Raw genomic sequence first — 22,161 nt, 5'->3', positions numbered from 1 at the left:
GAAAAAATGGGGGTAGCTATATAAAGCAAATATAGATCCATACTTGCTTATAGGTACTTATAAAGTTGTCATAACTGTCAGACCTGTTATAGAACCTCTGGCATTTATAGAGCCACATATAGGCTCTTATAGATGACCAAAAACTATTATAGCCTTTTATAGATGTTGAGGATCTTTTTTTACTTTTAGAGTCAAGCCAGCTGATTATAGCTTTTGCCTAGGTTTTATAGTTTTAATAGAAAAAATAGCTATAATACAAGTCTTATAGCTTTCACCTTGTTTCATATGTGCCTATAGATTGGATCAATTATTTGGACATTTATTGCCATTATAATTTCAAGGGTAATGCAAGAAATGTGTAATATCAAAAGCAATATCAAAAATGCACAATATCATTAAAAGAATCAAACAATCTAGACTATGAATAGACTTAACTACTAACAGAGTACTTATGCTACCATAGTTTCCTCTAAAGCATCAAAGTCAATCCCATAATCTTTGTCTTGAGGTTTTTGATTAAGATATTGAAAATTGGCTGATTGTCTATATATATATTTCACATTAGCTAAGGGATAGGCAGTAGATATATATCACTTACAAAATGCTTTTGTAAAGATTATTCCTCATTTGAGTCATCCAACCAGGGCAACACTTCTGGAGTGTAGAGAGCTTCTCAAAGTAGAATCCCCATCTACTAATAAGATTAGACAGAACTATTATAAATGTGATTAGAACTCACCTAGCTTTGAACATATTCTCTGAAAAATCTTGTAAGCTCTTACCACCACTATTATAGGCTCTAAGAGCACACTCAACCTAGTGCATAAGTAAGTAAATATTCAAGAGTAGGAAGAAGAAGTCATACTGCAGAGGCAACCAGTGCAAGTAGAGGCAGAGGAATACCTTTGAAAATATGTGCGTACCTAATTCCTTCACCTTTTCTTCCTTATGAGATCCTTGAAAATAGGGCTTGAGAATAGTTTTTGCTTGTTATAGGTTCTTCCCTGATACCCATAAGTTGTAATACAATGAAAAAAAAATAATCCCATTTTGATATCAAGGTCCCCATCAGTAAACATGCATGTATCAATCAACCACTGAACAGCAAGTTTGATTTCTTCAGGAGACATATCCCCTGGGATACCATATGCACTATTGGTTATGAGTCTGGCCTTGGCAACAACCTCTCCCCGTATTTGGGGCCCAGCAGACCATACCTAAAAATTTAAACAAGAGTTAAAACCAAATCACGGCAATGAAAGAATACACTCACATAATCCATTATGAAGATTTCCAAAGCTTCATTTTCTTCAACTTCCCTTAATTTGGATTCAAAGCTGTTGCTAATCTTGGAGCTTTGGGTGATTATTTGTGATGAGATATCAGAGCATATATTGGAAGCCGGGAATCCTTCATTTGTTGCAATATGAAGACAGATATGAGTATGGGCTTCTATAGCTAGCTGTGCCAAAGAAGGAGGGAAAAGAGCTGGTGTAGGTTTGCACTTCCTAGTCATAGCAGAAGATGAAGATACACTAGCCATTGCTGTGCTTGATGTGCGACTGGAAGGTTGAATAGAAAGAGCTGCAGATGGCAAACAAGATGGTGTGCTAGTGCTTTCACCAATATTACCAGCTTGTTGTGCGTCCTATATACATATGTGAAGATGTTACCTTTTATTCAGAGTAGATAGATATACTCACTTTTCTGCCTTGCATCTGGGAATGATTGCCATCATCCTCCTCTATACTTGTTATATAAAAGACAACTTTGATATACAAGATAAAGGAATCATACCTTCTTGTTCACTATCCCCTCTGACAATGTTCATAAACTCTTCTGTATCTGTATTGTCATCCCCACCCCTGTTTTCATCTTTATGATCTATAAGCCTCCAGGATCTATATTGAGTTAAAGGTGGAGTCTGGACCATGTTACTATCATTCTCTTCATCCTGGTCATCTACTACCTCCCTCCTATGCCTACGCTTTTGGGAGGGTGGCAGTGGGGCATCCTCCCCCTCATCCTCTTCCTCAAGAGTATCAGCAGTATATTTCAGGTTTTCTAAATAGCATTAGTAGAATATAGTATTTTATGGGAGATTTAAAAAAACAAATACCTTGATGCTGTCTCTCCAGAAATGTCTTTTGAGCTGCTTTGCTGGCAGCCCTAGTTTGAGCTTTCCCAACTTCCTTAAGCCTCTCATACTCCCCAGCATCTATGGTAATCTTACCCTTCTGAGATTTGGTTTTACTAGAAGCAGATTGTTTAGCCATGAGTAGTATAAGGAGGATAATGGACCTGCAATTTGTAGGGAGGGTTAAATTACCACACATCAAATTTTGGCATGGGAGCATCTGAAAGTATACTAACTTCACAAAGAAAAGACGTGCAAAAAACTAAGCTATTCAAACTACATTGTCTGCCCATCCATTTCTATTCTTTGCCCATGAAGAGAACTCTTTGTCAGTATGGAAAACAAAAGATGCTCTCTTGCCTTGGTATTGCAGATTGAAGTGTGTAATATCGCAAGATCTGAAGATGGCGAAGTCACCTTGCCTTAATTCCAAGACCAGACCTGTTTCAACCATGACAAGGGCTCCACCTTGGAAATTACCAATAGGAAGGAAAAGACAGAAGTCCTTGTCTTTGCTATCTCAATGACCTTTGGTAGAGACATTGAGGTTAATCACCGGTGAAAGGAAGGGGAATATTGGAGATGAGTTATTGCCAGGAAAAATTGATGCAACTTCAGCCAATAGCTCATACTCCTCAGGCAGCTGGAGCTCAATCTTGTGAATAGAGTGATTATTAGATTAGATACCACAATAATGTACTATATTGAAGCTTACCACATCATGGATCCAATAGAATAGGTCTGCAAAGACAACTTTGATAGTCTGGTAAATAGTGCTGTGATCTTTGATTTCCTTGGACAGGTAAGGGATCATCTGGGAATAGTTGGTACAACGTCCATCTTCCCTCTCTAACATGAGAGGCAAAATTTCAGTTGGAGCATCATCTCCCTGGTTTTCAAGGAAGTTAGCGGGCAGCTGGAAAGGAATAACATGGCTGTATCAGTACTTACTCTTGTGCAGTGACGGTTGTACCAGGAAAAGTGTAGCGCCTCAAATATGTCATCCTCATCATGTTGACCAGGCTTCTCAGTAAGCAGCTGATTATTCTCAAATGCAGCCAGGAGCTTTTGCTGTAGTGATGAGCAGATATAGGCAAGGAGGGATGTGCAAACAAAGACCATGAGGGAGTCGTCTGAGTTGCAAATATTGAGTGATTGGCTGATATCAAGAAGTTTGACAAGGCACGGAACACTTGAGTGTACAATGAACTTACCCCAAAATGATATTTGCTGGGATCCTCAGGTACATCTCACATGTAGCCTTTACACTGTCTTGATACAGAGACTGAAGCTAGCAATAACTCAGGTGGATGATTGGATAAGGCTCCCAATGTGTAGCCACATACTTGTGTTTGCAAGTCATTAGTGTCTGTTGCTACATGGCCCTTCACTGCTTGTTCCCTTCCCTTCTCAGTCCACAGGATATTGACATTGTAATCATGTTCTGCCTGAAAGACTTTGTTTGCAGCCAAAGAATAATTATACAATGTAGGGATGGTGGTGGTGTTTTTCTCGCTGAGAAAGCAAGATAGATAGGTGTTGGGAAGAGGATAGTCCTCTTCCTCATTGATGTCAGTCAATGGGAGACTGTACGGCCTACTCAAAAATGAGTGTTCCAGTGGTGCAAGCATGTTGTAACCCAGTTGGTGCAGAGGGATAGCTGGATTACCAGCGTAAATAGTGGAAGTGTAGCAAGACTGCCAGGCAACGCAGTCACGCTCAAGTAAGACAAAGTTACTAGGTATATTGTCATTAGCAAGGATATCCTATTAAACTTCAATAAAGCTAAAAACTATAGCACGCACTTGAAGATAACAGAATTTAAAAAAATGGTCTGAAGAGCTGATATTTGTGCAATCAAATTCATTGGCTAGCTGATCCTCCGCAAGTATAGCCGGGGAGGACATTGATGCCATGCTAATGGGCAAAAAGAGGCACATGTGACAGATAGTAGGAATGATGTGGTCAATAATTAAATTTCCCTCAATGGTTCCTTTTTAAAGCTTGTCAGAGGTGTACAAGAGGCGACTATCTTTAATTCTTATTTTTTTTTGGCATTCTTAGCAAATTTTCAAGGTCCCATGGTGAAATGCCCTCCATGGCAGCAACTGAAACACGAAGACCCAGACCGGCAATAAGTACTAATAACTATATGGAGCCTCCACCAGCAAGGGCTGCAAACTTGCTTCTAGTGGAATACCAGTCTTTGTAACAACCAAGAGTTAGTTACTCTGGCGCACACAAGAACACACTATAAAGGTAGTGATGAGGGAGTGGTTACTCCTTAAGCTGTAGAGAGTTTGTTGGTATACAACAGGAGGACTTGCTGAGGAGTCTCCTTGATCTATTGGGGTATTTATACTGATACAGAGTGTTTGTACCTATGTACTGTACAGTTAATAAAAGCAGTGGCTGATGATGTCAGAGGGCGCAGCCCGTATGACCAGCTCCACTGTGTAAGAGAGTTTGTGTCTAAAAGAAGAATAAAGGTAGCGCTGCGCGAGAAGGTGGAGTTAGAACAAAAAAGGAAAGTGCCGCATGGCACGGAGTGTGAACTATAGTAAAAGGTTAAAGCGGAGAATGAAAATTAAAGGAAAGGTCCGAAAATTGTGTTATTGTAACAGTCTTAGAACATCCTTTTGCTGGGTTTGTTGGACAGATGCACAATTTCTTGATTGTATATTCCATTGAGAGACAGACCTATTCGTATTTTGATACTACAATTTGAGATATGAGCGAAGAATATTGAATATGAGAGAAAGACAAGTGTACTTACCTTTGACATTTTGTGACAAGCTGCATAAGGTTGACCATCAGAAGAAAGTTAACGGCTATGTCCTTGCCACTAAGTCCCTTGCAACGAGCAACAACTGACATAAGTGTTTCATCGAGATATGCTCCCTCCTGGATTGCAGACGTGACGTTCAGGAGCCAAGCTTCTGGGTTGTGCGTGTCAGAGCCCCAACGAGCAAATGAAAGAGTGGCAATGATGGCATTGACATTCTCGCTTGTGTTGATCCAGGGACTACTTCATTGTCGCCATGTACCTTTGCCACCCTGACGCTGCAGTGCAAAAGTAATACCACCCCTAGGACAAGGGCAATGGGGCTCAGAAGCTGGTGCCAGGTCTTGAGGTCATTGAGTTTATTGTCTTGTTGCTCTGGATTTCCCTTGATTGCTTTGTTTGGAAGCCATAATAGTTTTTTTTGGAATGCTGGTATTGGGTAGGTTGATTGATTCAGAGCCAGAATCTTGAAGTGTATCAGTGCCAGTAGAAAGATGAGACTCGTCCAACCAGGGAAGCATGTTTGGTAGTGCTGATTGCTTTTTAGGTAGGTTATTAAATTAGTTATAGTATTGGATGGTGCCGTTGGCTCTCCAAAGAGGAACTGGAAAGAAAAATGTAAACATACCTAGTGAGGTTTCACCTGACAATAACTTGGATTCAGATAGGACTGACAAATATATAGTTTCAGCTGAGGATAGCCAGATCAGAAATCAAACTTGAAAGCTCACCTGGCAATGCAGACAAAATCAATGGGTATGATAGAAATGTTGATAAGTTGCTCTGAAAGTTGACCAGGCCTTCAGGTAAGTCTTGGATACCATGCGTATTTCCACCAGATGCATGAGGTCATTCCTATGCATGCTCAGTGCACGTGCCAGCAGCTCATATTCCGATATGGATAGCATTTTTTGGGATAACCAAAAAAGGCAGTTAAGCAGATGTTTGAGCATCTGCCATTCTTGGTCTGACCATAAATGGAAGGTATGTGAGCATCCAAGCAATATCCTCTTTAGGAAGGTGTGCAAGCATCTGAGCAACGTCCTCTTTAGGAAGGTGTGCAAATATCCCAGTGACCTCCATTTTAGGAAAATGTGTGATCACATGTCCCCTCCAAAAGCAAGAAGTGCTCAACAAGGCGATCACTTCCTACTTTTGGGCACATAGCTATTTTATCTCACCTTACTTACCTATGCCTGCAAGTTCCAGCTCAAGGAAGTATGGCTTCCATGGGCCTCCGTCAGGGTCAGCTTGCTGCTAAGTATCAAAATTGTGTTGCTCACCCATCATTAACATTTCTCCTAGGAATCTTGCCATGGCCATGCTTAATGTAAGTATATTGTTAGTTTGCACCATAATTTTTAACTTTATACTCCAATAGCACCCATCTTCTTTGGAAGGTTTTCCCATCCAACACCACGGTACCCCACCAACCAAACCCAAAGTATGTCCATCCCATTATTTTCTTGATTTCTCTCTCACTTATCCCTGTTCCAGTTCAACACTTTCCTATTTAAAGGATTTAAGCAATATTATCACACCTTTATGAACCACCTTATCAAGGCAGAGGCAGCTCCCTTGAAGAGTTACTGCGCCCTTGAAGACATGCTCCACATCCTATTTCCCCTATCTGAACTCTTCCCATCTACGCCAGGTGCTCTCCCTCAAGAAAACCCCTTGTTTACTGCCTTCAAATGCCTTCGACAGTAAGGGCTTTACTCGTCTGAGTCAGGGAAGTTGACTGCTGCAAGTTCCTGCCCGGATTTGACTAAACCATGGAGCCCTGGCTCAGAAGAAGAGTATGCAGATTTTCTTTTCTATCTGGTTCACAAAGTTGATCAGCTTGTGGATTCCGGCACCTTCAAGAGGTCCAAATAGTGTACTTCTGCGTATGCTGTCCAGGCAGTCCGGTGATGCTGGTGGAAGGCGCCGCCCAGGTCTTGTACTCATATCCTCCAGTGATATGTCTTATCCCCCTAAGCTCCCTCCTGCAAGTATGAGAAATGCCAACAGTCTTGGCGAGCTCAAGGACCAAGAGGAAAATAAAGCTTCTTTTGACAAGGTACACAAACAGCTTATAGGAAGATTGTCATTTGTTAGGGCTGCACAAGATTGACATATCTACACTCTAGGTACTTCTTACATTATTGTCTAGTCTCCTATTAATCTCATACACTTTTAAGGTCTTTCTATATGGGGTTCTTCCTTTACTTTGCTCTACATGGGTCAGGGTGGCTCAATCATTATGTTTGAACTCAATCTTCACCAGCAACCAACACTTTTCCTTCACCTTCTCCTTGGATTTTTCCATGGCTCAGACGAGTGTTTGGGCTACAATACTGGGGCTAACCTGTAGTCAGGCGAGCACAAATACCTATATTGAGGAGATCAGACGACCCATAGATATTGTGGTTAAAAGGTGTCAATCTGACAGTGAAGGATACTTGGCATGATACTTGCCGCCATCTTACTGAGGGTATAATTATTTGCCTGCTTGAAGTAAAAGGAGAAAAAGGAGTCCCATGTCTCATTTGTGAAGAGAAAGTTTGCAGCTCAAAGCAATGGGCCCATCATGATCAATCAAGCCAAAGTCCAGAATATAATTCCACATCCAATATTTGTGATGCCCTTGGCTCCACATTATCCCTGAAAGACAAGGAGAAGGCCGGAGCTTTGGCTCATCCACACCACCCTTACCAACTGCGTGTTCACATTTGTTCAATGACTACACCTGCTGGTGCAATTATAACAGATTTTAATTGCCTAGAGGAGCTCCTTGTTGTGATCATTGATTTCATCAAAAGCGAGTATCATACCCACCATTTATTTGTCTATGCTAACATTAACTAGGTCACAAAATGGCAATGGCAACCTCTGTTTCAGGCCAAGTTCCTGTGAAAGTCTTACACCAGGATGGCTCAATCAATAACTCCCTTATTGTGGATCAAGCACTGCCTGACTGGCCCCCTTTGAAAGCTCCAGAGGGATGTGCACCTCCCGATACTCACATACAGAGGGGTTTACTTGCAGACTGGGGATTTGCAGCTGTATTTGAAGATACTGAAGAGTTAGCGGAGCATTCAGACAACTCAAATAATCATTCAAACAACTCAAAGGAACATTTAGATGATGTGTCTGAAGATTCAGACCAGGATGACCACTATTTTGGATTGAATCCTGGTGATGTCCAGAAGCTGCAAGAGTTGGTGAAGTCCATGCTATCCACTGTTAACCACGAGGAAGAAATAATCCGCTCTGACCAGAGTGTCTATTCCTCGGATTTATTTTTACATCATAATCAACCTGAGTGGACGTTAGATGTTGCAAAGGGTACTCTTGATTAGGTTATACAACAGTTGAGTAAGGAGGGTTGGCAGGTTGGTAATAGAAATCATGTTCTTGAGCATACAGTAAGTGTTTATATTGGCCATCATTCAATTATTTTGTTTTATGTATTTTTTACAGGGGACAGAGCCTTTTATGGCGGTGGAAGTGCAAAATGCACAGCCTGGTGACTGGATTTGACACACTGCCCATCATAACCTGGAATTGTTCTATTACGTATTGCTGGCCATGTGTGTCTTGATGGTAAAGCCGTATGAGATGAAAGATGCAGATGCTAAAGAAAAGGACGACATCAAGAAATGGCTAAATTCTGAGTTCACTTCAATGTTAACCCGCTCTGACGCTGCTTTCCACAAGTATCAGACCTTTGGCAGAGTCGATAGTCTCAGCTTGTTTCTTGAAAACAATGTATCTGAATACTTTCCCTTTATGATCCCTTACTTCAAGCGCCTCTGCAAGGTTTGGTTTGGGTCCACATTGTTCCTCTCAAAGAGGTTTGTAGAGGCAGGTCCACCACCATTCTTTGTATTGTTGCATGTCTCCCATGACAATGTTCTCAATATCCTCAGGGAAGCTCTAGAGGAAATTCAACTCAATGGAAGGTGGAAGGATCTGAGGAGGCCTTTCTTCAGGCAGTCAAGGCATCTAATCGTCTGCAAGCTGTTACTCTCCAATCTCTTAAACACCGTCATAATGCCTTGTCTTTGTTTCTTGCTTCTGATATTGCAGATTCTAAGTGCCCTCGTACTAAATAGTCATGTATTTGTAATGTGACCTTGTTTGATGTCTGTAAAATTGAGTTCTCTGTAGCATTCATTGTTCCTCATTCTCCAACCTAACAAAATGCTTGTCAACCGTAACACTCCTCACCCATGCCTAGCATCATGTGGCAGATCTTTTTCCAGCACCCGTGCCGCAATACGCACCTTGGCTCTGCAAGAAGCTGTGCTTGGTACCGCAAGGGTAAATTGAGAGAGATCCTAACCCAGCAGAATGGCGACTTGGAGAGGCAAGGATTGCTAGTGGAAGAAAATCTAGATAACCCCTATGGCCCTCCACATCCATTCCAGGAGGAATCCATTGGAGATGCCATAGAAGATATTAAAGAAGATCTATTTGCATTTATCCCACTCAAGCAACCTGAACAGGAGGATCTGGAGCCAGGGGAGGCAGCGGGTCCTTCTAATCATCCAAATGCCATTTCTCTGAATGATAATGATGATGAGCATGTAGAAATTCTCCACCCTACAGCAGGTCAGATAATATGTATGGACTATACTTTGTATGAGAGATGGAGAAAAGAGTTTGAAGGGGCAAGAGGGGCTGAAGACAACTATGGGGATGTGGATATGGATAATAATTTCCCAGTTGCCTCTGCACCACAGGATGCTAGGTTATTTCTATTTGCATCAGAAACAGACTGGCAAGTTGCCTATTGGGCAATCTAGGATGGAATAGGTCACAAATTGTTTGACCATTTGTTAGCTATTCCAGGGATATGTCTTTATTCTATTCACTTCCTGGATCTCCTTAAATAAGCTATTGTTTCAGGTTAAAGAGAGACAGGGATTGTCCTATCACAACATTAAAGGGCTACACAAGATAGTTGACTCTGGTATTCCATCCAGAGCTGATTGGACGTCAAAAACTATTATTCCCAGATGCCCCTGATGACAAGCATCTAATCCATTACCATGATGTCCTTTCTGCCATTTGTAGCCTCCTTGACAACCCAGCCCATGCAAAACACATTGTCTACAAACCTAAGAAGATATTCAGTAATGCACAGAAAGAAAATAGAATTTACAATGAAATGTGGACTGGAAAGTGGTGGCATGCAATCCAGGTCAGTATTACACTGGATATTAATTTTATTTGAATGTTGACTCTTATGTGTGCAGGCACGTCTACCTAAGGGAGCAGCTCTTTCACCAGTCATAATTGCTACAGACAAAACATAATTGACGCAGTTCTCAGATTCCAAATTTGCCTATCCTGTGTATCTAACTTTGGGCAATATTCCACGTGCAATATGATGGAGGCCAAGCCAGCATGCCTGTATCTTAATTGGCTACTTGTCTGTAAGCAAAATCATAGGCATGCAACTCACTTTGAGAGAAAAATCATACAGAGTGCAGAGACTATTTCATGAGTCCATGAAGATTATCTGGACCCATTAAAAAAAGCTGGGGGGGATGGAATAGAGGTGGTAGGAGGAGATGGAGCAGTGAGAAGAGTATACCCTGTGCTAGCCTGCTATGTGGCCGATTATCCAGAGCAGTATCTGGTGACATGCTCAAAATATGGTACCTGCCCCAAATGCAAACGACCTCCAGAGGAGCTTTTAGTCTCTACTGCAGGAGAGCCACATACTGATTAATGGACAGAGTCAGTAATCAACAAGGCTAAGGAAGATATACATCCATTCTATCAGTTTCAAGAGAGGTGCAAGGAGCAACTAGTATCTGGATCCGTCTACAAGCCTTTTTGGACTGGGTTTCCTCACTGTAACACCCATATTGCAATCACTCCTGATGTCCTCCACCAGTTAATATTTTTCACCAACACAAAGATATCCTTATTTGTCCGGGAGTCATGGACCATTTCAACATACCTAAATTTCATTCCCTCTTACACTACTAGGAGTTTATCACATGGTTTAGCACCACCAACAACTACAATATGGAGATGTTTGAAAGATTTCATATAGACTTTGCTAAAGATGGATGGAGGGCCTCCAATAAGAGGAATAAAGCTCCTCAAATGATCACCTGGCTGCTGTGTAGGGAAAAAATATTTGCTTTTGAGAGTTATCTTAAAATGAGCATGGAAAAAGACGATGAAGATGTTTTCCTTTGTGCCAAGTCTCAGGATTGTCATATCATTATTACAAAGAATCCAAGCAAATCCCAACAATGACTTATATCTATCATGGAGAAGCACTCCTGCCCGGGCTTTGAGGATATACTCAAAATCTATCTTAATTCAAAATTACAACAGCCCAATTCCAGAGCACAAACGAGATCTTATCCTCTTCCATTTCAAAACCTTGATGTTTTCCACTCATTCAAATTCTCCCTTGAGACTCTTGGAAATGATGTGGACTTGTTTAATGACCAAATGGATGCTGTAAAGGCAAAACCCTCAAGTGTTGGTGAACAGCATCCTAGGTTTGATACTATTATAGTGATGAACTCTAATGACTGTGAATTAACAGGTTTAACAGGTAAGTTCTATAATATAAAGTTCTATCTACTATCTGTTTAAAAGTTGTACCAGGCAGAAGAATTGGATGTCTTAGAGTGATCTTCAAGTTACCTACAACTTTATATGGCACACATAGTGCCCCTTCTAACTGGCCCAAAGATCATTTGGCTTATATTAAATGGTTTAATTATCTAAGGCCAACAGCTAAAGACAACCATATGATGTACTCTGTTACCAAACCTGGGCCTAATGCTTCTGGCTACCTGCCTGGTGATATTATACCCCTTTCTGCAATTAGACAGGTTTGTCATTTGATTCCAGTCTTTGGGGGAAATAGAGATACTTGTCCACTCAATTGGACTCACAGTAATGTTTTGGATGTTTGTACAAAATTTTATCTCAACAATTTTAGTAGTAAATACACTTATCAGACACTATGGTAAATTCAAATTATGAATATTATTGTTTTGTTTTTAGCTAAATTTTGTGCCATAAAGGCTATAATTGCATTGATAGGGCTATAATTACTATAACAATATTTGTATAGCGCTATAATTGCATTTATAGGGCTATAGTTGCTATAAAAGCATACATATATACATGTGGTGGCTATATAGCGCTACACAGCAAAAGAGTTTTTCCTGATGCATTGGGTTAGACATAACTGTTGGCAAACAGGCTACTCAAAGAACAATCTTGCTGGACATGTACTTTGTGCCAGAGCTAAACAGCAATCTACTGTCAGTCTTAAGGCTATTGAATATAAGCTACAGCGTAACCTTCAAAAACAACTCCTGTTGAATCCAGCTAAAAGGGAAAACCACCGCATTAGCTCACAAACACCAAAACCTATGTATCCTAGAGGCAACACCCTACATACCAGAACAAGCCTATGTGGCATATCCCTTTGGATATGCGAGAAATAGAGAACCTATTTTCCCTGTCAGCAATGTTGACTACTTTTCCAGCCTCCCTTAGAATGTGGCATAACAGACTAGGCCACATCCATCTAGATTCTCTGAAAAAACTGTCAAAAAACGGGATGGTCAAAGATTTAGAGATCATTGGGGAAGAGGATATCAAAAGATACCAATGTCCATCCTGCCTAGCAGGCAAAAAATCCCAAAATATCATTACATTCAAGTCTGAAGTGGAAAATCCCCGCGTTCTGCACAGAACTGACTAAAATATCTGTGGTTCCATGTCAGTATCCACATGCTCAGGACAAAAAAATTTCATCACATCCATAGATGGACACTTGCATAAACTGGTAGTGAAGCTCCTAACAATAAAGGACGAGACTTTTGCTAGCACAAAAGGCTACCTAGAAAGAGCTGAATGTGAAACCAGCAGCGTGGCAATTTCCTCAGGAGTGATGGAGGGGGGAAAATGTGTCAAAAATCTTTGAAACTTACCTAAAGTCAAAATGCATACATCACAAAAAGACTAATGCTTACACTCTCCAAGAAAATGGCATTGCTGAATGTATGAACCGAACCATCATGGAAATGGGTTGCAGTATAACAGAAGAATCTAATCTACCAAAATCATACTTGGAATATGCAGTACTGCACTCAGCACACATAATAAACCATATTCCCACACGCACATTGCAAGAGAACTTGACCCCTCACAAATTATACTCTGGAAACAAGCCATCAATATCCTATTTGCAAATATTTGGATGTAAAGTGTTTATTCACATACCTGATGAAAAATGAGGGAAACTCAATACAAAAACACTAGAATGCACCTACCTTGGATATGCAAAGGGTCTGGTTGCCTCATAGAGTCCAGAGATGTTGTATATGATGAGAAAGACACCTCAGGTCATAGTTGTGTCGTACTGTAAAGCAGGAGTCAAGGCAATCAAAGTCCAAATGTCAAAAACCAAATGACTCACCTGCTGTAACAACCAAGAGTTTGTTACTCTGGTGCACAACTCAGACAAAGCTATAAAGGTAGTGAGGGGAGTGGTTACCCTTAGGATAGGACCGAGTTAGTTGTGAGTAAACAATAGGAGGACTTGCTGAGGAGTCTCCTTGATCTATTGGGGTATATATACTACTATAGGTTGTTTGTATATGTGTACTATACAGTTGATGGGAGCAGTGGCTGATGATGTCATAGAGCACAGCCTGTGTGATCAGCTCCACTGCGTGAGAGACTTTGTAACTAAGAATAAAGATAAACAGCACAGCGTGAGAAAGTGGATTTTGAACAAAATGGAAAGTGCCACATGGCACAGTGTGTGAAAACTACATGAGAAAGTTAAAGAGGAGAATGAAAATTAAAGTTCCAAAAATTGTGTATCATAACACCTGCACAAAGACTCATCCAGTCCCAGAAATTGAATCCATTTCCATCCTCTCCGACACTGAAAGCCTATCTAGTGACAGGGAAACCAAAACCAAAATCCATGTAAGACCCGCTATAGAACCAAAAGAAGCAAGTACAAAGCTCACCTCCACAGACCAAATGTCTACAATATTGCAGTCAATCCTGAAACCGCTAACCAATCAGCAAAAGGCCACACACCTGCAGTCAATCCAAAAACTCCAGTCAGAGCCAAATGCCTCCCAACAGGACTCTGTCCCACATCCCAAGGACCACCAGTCCCTTATCCTCTTCCAATTTCTCCCCTAGTGATCCAATGCTCATCCCTTATTTAAAGAGGCCCAGTGCCGGACAACGACCAATGCTACTTTGTGAATGCATACAAACCAAAAAGGTTGGAGAGGAAGGAGTACAGGGAAGTCGAGCAAAATGAGGCAGAGAGCAACAGGTGAGGCAGTATCAGCGAAGTATAAAGTGAGTGTAAGAAGATAAACTCACCACATGATGAACATGCATACAGAGTGTCTAATGCAAACACTGAACCCACGACGTACAACCAAGCAGAAAACAGTCCTGACACAATTTTCTGGCAGGCTGCAATGCTAGAAGAACTGGCTGCTTTCAACAAAGTCAACCTTTACAATGAAGTGGAAAGATCGCGAGGACAAAAAGTTATCAGTTTAAAATGGGTATACCGCATCAAAAGAGGACCAGACAACTCAGTACAGAATTACAAGGCAAGAGTTGTAGCTAAAGGCTTCACACAAGTAGAAAGCATAGACTATAACAAAACTTTTGCTCCTGTAACAAAATTTGCCTCAATTTGAACCTTACTTGCCATAGCAGAAAAGCAAAACTTGGAGATACATCAAATGGATGTAAAGGCAGCCTACTTAAATGGGGATCTTGACAAAGATGTCTTTATGGAATGTCCCCCAGGATTTGCTACATCTAAGGCCAAAGTCTGGAAACTAAAGCAGTCAATCTACGGGCTAAAACAAGCTGGACAAGCATGGTACAAGAAAATTTGATCAGAATTTGAACATCTCAGCTTCAAGCAATGTGAGTCAGATCACGCTATTTTTCACAAGGAAAATGGCAACTCTATAGTCACTGTTGCAATATATGTTGACATTAAGTTCAAGGCCACACATAAAAACCATCTTGCTATCTCAATGCCAGTATATCAACCCTATATTGTCACAACTTGGAATGTAAGAATGCAAACCCGTAGGCACTCCAATAGAACCAAACACAAAACTATGACACTCTGTTTGCACTTTTTCAACAGCGGAATACTTTGGGCACTGTATGACACGAGACAGCAGAATAGCTTAGAAGCACATAAAATACAAGATTTGCGATGACGGAATAGCTGAGGCAAAATAGGGCTATGAGAATTGAGACAGCCAGTACTAAACTAAGGATAGTCATAAAGATCCAGGAGGGCATCATCATGCATGTATCAATTAATCTGCATCGAGTGTGAAGTACCTTCAGAAATGATGAGTAAGCAGTGCACTTGGCACCAGAGTTTTGCCTGTTCAGCCCAAATGCTATCAGACAGTGATACATAAATCTCTTTTGTACGTTGCCAGCTAGCTTGCAATACCTCAAACATGGGTTCATCATCTAGACCGTCCCTCTTAATAAAACTATGTGAAACTCAGCCGCTGCCCAAGAGGCTATAGAAACAACTTTGTAATTTACCTAAGTGAAACTACAATAGATGTTAGTTTAAGGTGATCTCTAATAAATGTAATGTAACATACCTCAGCCGCTGCCTGAGAGGCTATAGAAACGACCGAGGTATTCCTATACTAAACCCCCTACTACTTATAGTCGGAGGTGCTACTCGCTACAGTATAATGACTCCTAGGAGTACAATTGTGCTCCTAGGAGAACAATGGTTACTCCATGGAGTGGTGGCTATGCTCCATGGAGAACAATGGCTGCTTTGGCAGAGACCGGGTTTATCCGGTTTTACTCCCACTCGAGTGCAACTGTAGTCTCATAGCTTTAGAGAATTTCCAGTGTTTTTTGTGAGTGAGGGGTTTAGTGAGAATGTCTGCAACCATATCTCCTGTAGGAACGTATCTGATTACTGCCTCTCCCTTTGATACTAAGTCATCTCGGATAAAATGATATTTCCGTTGAATGTGTTTTGTGCGAGCACGGAACTGTGGATCTCGTGTACGAATGATAGTTGCTTGATTGTCACAGTGCAATGTTGTAGGTCCATTTTGAGCATGTCCAATTTCTTCAAAAAATGTCCAAAGCCATGCAAGGTGTTGTCCAGCATTGCTCAATCCAATGTACTCTGACTCCGTGGAGGATAAAGCTACCATGCTTTGTCTTTTGCTTGTCCAGGAGATTGCTCCTTGGATGGTGATAAAGACAAACCCTGATGTTGATCGAGATGTGTCTGGGTCTCCAGACCAATCTGCATCTGATTATCCATAGAAATCCATGTCCATAGAGACATCTGTGCCATCATATTGTAGTTCCATATCCCTGGTTGCTTTCAGATATCGGAGGACACATTTTGCAGCTTCCCAGTGATGGCTCCTTGGAGCTGAGCTATGTCTGCTTAGTATTCCAACAACGTAGGCAATGTCTGGGCAGGTTCCGAGCATGACATACATGAGGGAGCCTACAATTGAGAGGTATGACACTTGGCGCCCTTCAATATGCATCTCATGTTGCACAATATCTTCCCCTGGAGCGTTTGCGAGGAGTTTTGATCCATGGGCCATTGGTGTCCATACTGGTTTGCAGTTCTTTATTCCAGTACGCTCCAGGACTGTGCCAATGTATTGGTGTTGCAATAGGGATATTGTTTTGTTTGAACGATCACGTTGGATTTCTATTCTGAGGATGTATTTTGCTTCTCCAAGGTCCCGCATTTTGAATATGGATTCGAGTTTGGCTTTTGTGATATCCATGAATTTTCGGGATGAAGCTCCTAGGAGGAGGTCATCTACATAGGCAACAACAAAGCATATTTGTTTGTTTTCCCGGAATACATAGAGACATGTTTCTGCATTTAGTCTTGTGAAACCGAGCTCCTGGAGCTTGCGATCAAAAGTTTTGTTCCATGTACAACCAGCTTGTTTTAACCTGTAGATGGATTTCTTCAATCTCCAGCAGTATCCAGGTTGGATAGGAACACCCCTTGGAGGAAGCATGTACAGTTTTTCTTCAAGTTCTCCATTGAGATAAGCTGTGGATACGTCCATTTGATCAAGTTCTAGGTCGTACTTTGCTGCCAGGGCTAGAATAATTCAGATTGACTCTAAGTTTGCAACCGGAGCAAAAACCTCCTGGTAATCAATCCCCTCCCTTTGAGTAAAACCTCGTGCAACAATCCGGAGTTTGTATCTCTTAATGTTTCCGTTTCGATCAAACTTGATCCGGAACACAGGTTTTGATGTGATGGGTTTTACTCCCTTCGGAAGTGGAACAGTGTCATATACTGCATTAGTATTGAGACTTAGGAGTTCCTCCTCCAAGGCAGACTTCCATAATTCTCCATCCGGACGTGATAAGGCTTCCTTTAGTGTACTTGGAAGGTCTGTGTTAGATGGACCGGTACTTGCTATTCCAGCAAAGAATGTCTCCTCCGTATCAGATGTTTCTTCATGAACCTCAGGAGTGTTAGGTTTCTCCATGGAGTTGTCATGCTGCTCTTTTCAAGACTGTTCCTCATCTAGAGTCCTTTGATAATCTTGGTTTTTGTCTGCAGGACGGGTCTGGCGACTGCTTCTGCATACTCCTGGGACTTCAGCAGGCATGACTGCTCTTTTAGGAACTTGTGCAGGTGCTCCAGGGAGTAGATGCATTTGTGTATTTGTTGCCCCACTCACTCCTGAAGGTGTTGGATCACTCTTCAGAGGTGTTGTATGCCTTCCAGAAGCTGATCCAATGGACAGGCTGTCTAGCTGTATTCGGACTTTTTCCACATCAGCTGGCTGTATGTTGAGGGGCTATCCTCCCACTGACTGTAACTCTACTTTGGCTTTCCATTCTGAAGATGGCCAGTGTTCATGTCTTGGTTGTAGAGACTGTTGTGGAGGGTATCTTAGCTGATTAGGTGCTCCCACTGCTCTTGGAACGTCTCCACGGAGGTATTGCCCCACTGCTCTCGGAACATCTTCATGCTGAATGGTGTAACTTCCACAAAGCCAAATCACACAACACCTCGGAGTGTCGAACACTTCAGTCAGCTGAAAAAGGTCAAAAGAAGAAGGGAAAGGAAAGACACAAGGATAAAGGAAAAGAGAAGGAAAAGGCAAATACAGCGGAGCAATCATCTGGATCTGACTCCGAGGAGGAACAAAGTCATATTGCATTGGAACATGTACATATTTCCAAGCCACTTGCTAAACACATTCAAGCTTACCTTGTGTCGGAACCTGATAAGACCAACACAACGATTATTATTAACTCCGGAGCAACATCCCACATGGTCCCTCACCGCTCCTGGTTTGAGCCAGGAACATACCATGTTCTGTATCCTCCGAGGACAATCAGTTTTGGGGATGAATCCTCTGTAAATGCCATTGGCGATGGAACAGTAATCCTACAAGCAACTATTGGCAAAAAGGACTACAATATTGCACTGTCAAATGTCTTACTTGTGCCAAACTTCATGTTAGCACTCATCTCTGTCCACAAATTGTCCAAAACAGGGATATCAAAGCCATAATGATTGGCTACACACATGGAAAGCAAGCCTACAAACTCCTAGACACTGAAAAATGAACTGTGTTTTCCAGTCGGCATGTCATATTCAATGAATCCAGAAAGGTACAAAAGGACGACACTGCTCCCTGGAACACAGATACTAGCACAGATCAGTGGGAGGGACTCATTCCAGAGAATGCTCACTATCCAGACCAAAAAACATTGGAGGAGGATGATCCTGACCCTTGGATCCGAGATCCAAATGAATTACAAATGGAACCATATCAGCATGAAGATGTTCCGAGAGCAGTGGGGCAATACCTCCGTGGAGACGTTCCAAGAGCAGTGGGAGCACCTAATCAGCTAAGATACCCTCCACAACAGTCTCTACAACCAAGACATGAACACTGGCCATCTTCAGAATGGAAAGCCAAAGTAGAGTTACAGTCAGTGGGAGGATAGCCCCTCAACATACAGCCAGCTGATGTGGAAAAAGTCCGAATACAGCTAGACAGCCTGTCCATTGGATCAGCTTCTGGAAGGCATACAACACCTCTGAAGAGTGATCCAACACCTTCAGGAGTGAGTGGGGCAACAAATACACAAATGCATCTACTCCCTGGAGCACCTGCACAAGTTCCTAAAAGAGCAGTCATGCCTGCTGAAGTCCCAGGAGTATGCAGAAGCAGTCGCCAGACCCGTCCTGCAGACAAAAACCAAGATTATCAAAGGACTCTAGATGAGGAACAGTCTTGAAAAGAGCAGCATGACAACTCCATGGAGAAACCTAACACTCCTGAGGTTCATGAAGAAACATCTGATACGGAGGAGACATTCTTTGCTGGAATAGCAAGTACCGGTCCATCTAACACAGACCTTCCAAGTACACTAAAGGAAGCCTTATCACGTCCGGATGGAGAATTATGGAAGTCTGCCTTGGAGGAGGAACTCCTAAGTCTCAATACTAATGCAGTATATGACACTGTTCCACTTCCGAAGGGAGTAAAACCCATCACATCAAAACCTGTGTTCCGGATCAAGTTTGATCGAAACGGAAACATTAAGAGATACAAACTCCGGATTGTTGCACGAGGTTTTACTCAAAGGGAGGGGATTGATTACCAGGAGGTTTTTGCTCCGGTTGCAAACTTAGAGTCAATCTGAATTATTCTAGCCCTGGCAGCAAAGTACGACCTAGAACTTGATCAAATGGACGTATCCACAGCTTATCTCAATGGAGAACTTGAAGAAAAACTGTACATGCTTCCTCCAAGGGGTGTTCCTATCCAACCTGGATACTGCTGGAGATTGAAGAAATCCATCTACAGGTTAAAACAAGCTGGTTGTACATGGAACAAAACTTTTGATCGCAAGCTCCAGGAGCTCGGTTTCACAAGACTAAATGCAGAAACATGTCTCTATGTATTCCGGGAAAACAAACAAATATGCTTTGTTGTTGCCTATGTAGATGACCTCCTCCTAGGAGCTTCATCCCGAAAATTCATGGATATCACAAAAGCCAAACTCGAATCCATATTCAAAATGCGGGACCTTGGAGAAGCAAAATACATCCTCAGAATAGAAATCCAACGTGATCGTTCAAACAAAACAATATCCCTATTGCAACACCAATACATTGGCACAGTCCTGGAGCGTACTGGAATAAAGAACTGCAAACCAGTATGGACACCAATGGCCCATGGATCAAAACTCCTCGCAAACGCTCCAGGGGAAGATATTGTGCAACATGAGATGCATATTGAAGGGCGCCAAGTGTCATACCTCTCAATTGTAGGCTCCCTCATGTATGTCATGCTCGGAACCTGCCCAGACATTGCCTACGTTGTTGGAATACTAAGCAGACATAGCTCAGCTCCAAGGAGCCATCACTGGGAAGCTGCAAAATGTGTCCTCCGATATCTGAAAGCAACCAGGGATATGGAACTACAATATGATGGCACAGATGTCTCTATGGACATGGATTTCTATGGATAATCAGATGCAGATTGGTCTGGAGACCCAGACACATCTCGATCAACATCAGGGTTTGTCTTTATCACCATCCAAGGAGCAATCTCCTGGACAAGCAAAAGACAAAGCATGGTAGCTTTATCCTCCACGGAGTCAGAGTACATTGGATTGAGCAATGCTGGACAACACCTTGCATGGCTTTGGACATTTTTTGAAGAAATTGGACATGCTCAAAATGGACCTACAACATTGCACTGTGACAATCAAGCAACTATCATTCGTACACGAGATCCACAGTTCCGTGCTCGCACAAAACACATTCAACGGAAATATCATTTTATCCGAGATGACTTAGTATCAAAGGGAGAGGCAGTAATCAGATACGTTCCTACAGGAGATATGGTTGCAGACATTCTCACTAAACCCCTCACTCACAAAAAACACTGGAAATTCTCTAAAGCTATGAGACTACAGTTGCACTCGAGTGGGAGTAAAACCGGATAAACCCGGTCTCTGCCAAAGCAGCCATTGTTCTCCATGGAGCATAGCCACCACTCCATGGAGTAACCATTGTTCTCCTAGGAGCACAATTGTACTCCTAGGAGTCATTATACTGTAGCGAGTAGCACCTCCGACTATAAGTAGTAGGGGGTTTAGTATAGGAATACCTCGGTCGTTTCTATAGCCTCTCAGGCAGCGGCTGAGGTATGTTACATTACATTTATTAGAGATCACCTTAAACTAACATCTATTGTAGTTTCACTTAGGTAAATTACAAAGTTGTTTCTATAGCCTCTTGGGCAGCGGCTGAGTTGCACTTAGTTTTATTAATAATGACTCCATGGAGTCACCATTGTTCTTGGAGAACAATGGCTGCTTCGGCAGAGACCGGGTTTATCTGGTTTTGTCACCTCTCATCTGGAAGAAGCCCATAACCATTGTGAGTAATGTCATCAGCTACAATCTCACGAAGCATCAAAAAAAAGGTCCCCTAGATCAGGGTCTTGCAAAGGACTCATGTTTGAAGGGGTTTTGACTCTGTTGTGAAGAATGTGGTGCTGTTGCTGATGACAGATCAGAAGATAGCAGTTCTTGATCAATGGTTCTCGTCTCTTTGATTAGCCATAGACACCAAGTGTAGCTTGTCCAATTAGATGTATATCCTGAAGGAAACAGTTATTAGAGATTTTATGATAGCATTCCCACCTATCATTGGACTCTTGTTGTTAGTCTCAGAGCTGGCAATTGGATGCAAATTCCAATCAACTTGAAAGGATCAACAGTTGTCATTGATGGCTTCATTAAAGAGTAAATTGGATTTCACTATTTTTGTTCAATTTCTAGAGGGTTTCTGGAGGTCGTGTCCGGACAAAAATCCAAAGCAACAAATCAAGGTTCCATAGGAATTATCAAGGGTCCTCGAGTGGGTGATGCGTTCAAAATATCTTATTTTGGCCCTTTCTTAAACGGCCATTAAAATACCTACTTTTCCAACTTGAATATCGGAAAATAAAATAGAAACTAAGATAATTTGGTTTTGCAGTTATATTCCTTAAAATATGAAATTATGTGGAGCTAGTCGAATTTGAAACAATTTGAAGTGACTGTACGCCGACCGCTCCTCAATAACCATGGAATTTCCATGAAAATTTGATGTTTGAATTAGTATTTAGATGTCGCTCAACATTCTTTC

At 41.8% G+C, this 22,161-nt stretch overlaps 4 protein-coding genes across 4 annotated transcripts; 2 read left to right on the top strand and 2 right to left on the bottom strand.

Annotated features, from left to right (window-relative positions):
• Positions 1–449: 449 nt before the first annotated feature.
• On the bottom strand, positions 450–2,276 carry SERLADRAFT_434075 (uncharacterized protein; the record flags this gene model as incomplete). Its single annotated transcript, XM_007314341.1, has 8 exons — positions 450–543; positions 599–691; positions 740–816; positions 1,104–1,217; positions 1,274–1,648; positions 1,704–1,744; positions 1,798–2,064; positions 2,120–2,276. The coding sequence occupies 8 exons, from the start codon at positions 2,274–2,276 to the stop codon at positions 450–452; spliced, it is 1,218 nt and encodes a 405-aa protein (XP_007314403.1).
• Positions 2,277–2,657: 381 nt separating this feature from the next.
• Positions 2,658–4,044, bottom strand: SERLADRAFT_434074 (uncharacterized protein; the record flags this gene model as incomplete). The annotated part of the gene is made up of 6 exons (XM_007314340.1): positions 2,658–2,792; positions 2,853–3,026; positions 3,089–3,296; positions 3,352–3,428; positions 3,484–3,903; positions 3,943–4,044. 6 exons carry the CDS (start codon positions 4,042–4,044, stop codon positions 2,658–2,660), a joined length of 1,116 nt encoding a protein of 371 aa, XP_007314402.1.
• A 2,070-nt stretch (positions 4,045–6,114) lies between these two features.
• SERLADRAFT_434073 (uncharacterized protein) lies at positions 6,115–7,038 on the top strand (the record flags this gene model as incomplete). Its single annotated transcript, XM_007314339.1, has 6 exons — positions 6,115–6,167; positions 6,228–6,252; positions 6,304–6,366; positions 6,420–6,628; positions 6,674–6,721; positions 6,789–7,038. The coding sequence occupies 6 exons, from the start codon at positions 6,115–6,117 to the stop codon at positions 7,036–7,038; spliced, it is 648 nt and encodes a 215-aa protein (XP_007314401.1).
• Positions 7,039–7,780: 742 nt separating this feature from the next.
• Positions 7,781–10,228, top strand: SERLADRAFT_405847 (uncharacterized protein; the record flags this gene model as incomplete). Its single annotated transcript, XM_007314338.1, has 6 exons — positions 7,781–8,188; positions 8,279–8,332; positions 8,517–8,761; positions 9,148–9,660; positions 9,987–10,113; positions 10,169–10,228. The coding sequence occupies 6 exons, from the start codon at positions 7,781–7,783 to the stop codon at positions 10,226–10,228; spliced, it is 1,407 nt and encodes a 468-aa protein (XP_007314400.1).
• Between the last annotated feature and the right edge of the window lie 11,933 nt (positions 10,229–22,161).

The sequence above is a fragment of the Serpula lacrymans genome, assembly GCF_000218685.1.
Source record: "Serpula lacrymans var. lacrymans S7.9 unplaced genomic scaffold SERLAscaffold_3, whole genome shotgun sequence".
In the NCBI taxonomy this organism is placed as follows: Eukaryota; Fungi; Basidiomycota; class Agaricomycetes; order Boletales; family Serpulaceae; genus Serpula; species Serpula lacrymans.
The sequence above is the reverse complement of the archived record's forward strand: the minus strand, read 5'-3'. Positions and strand labels throughout refer to the sequence as shown.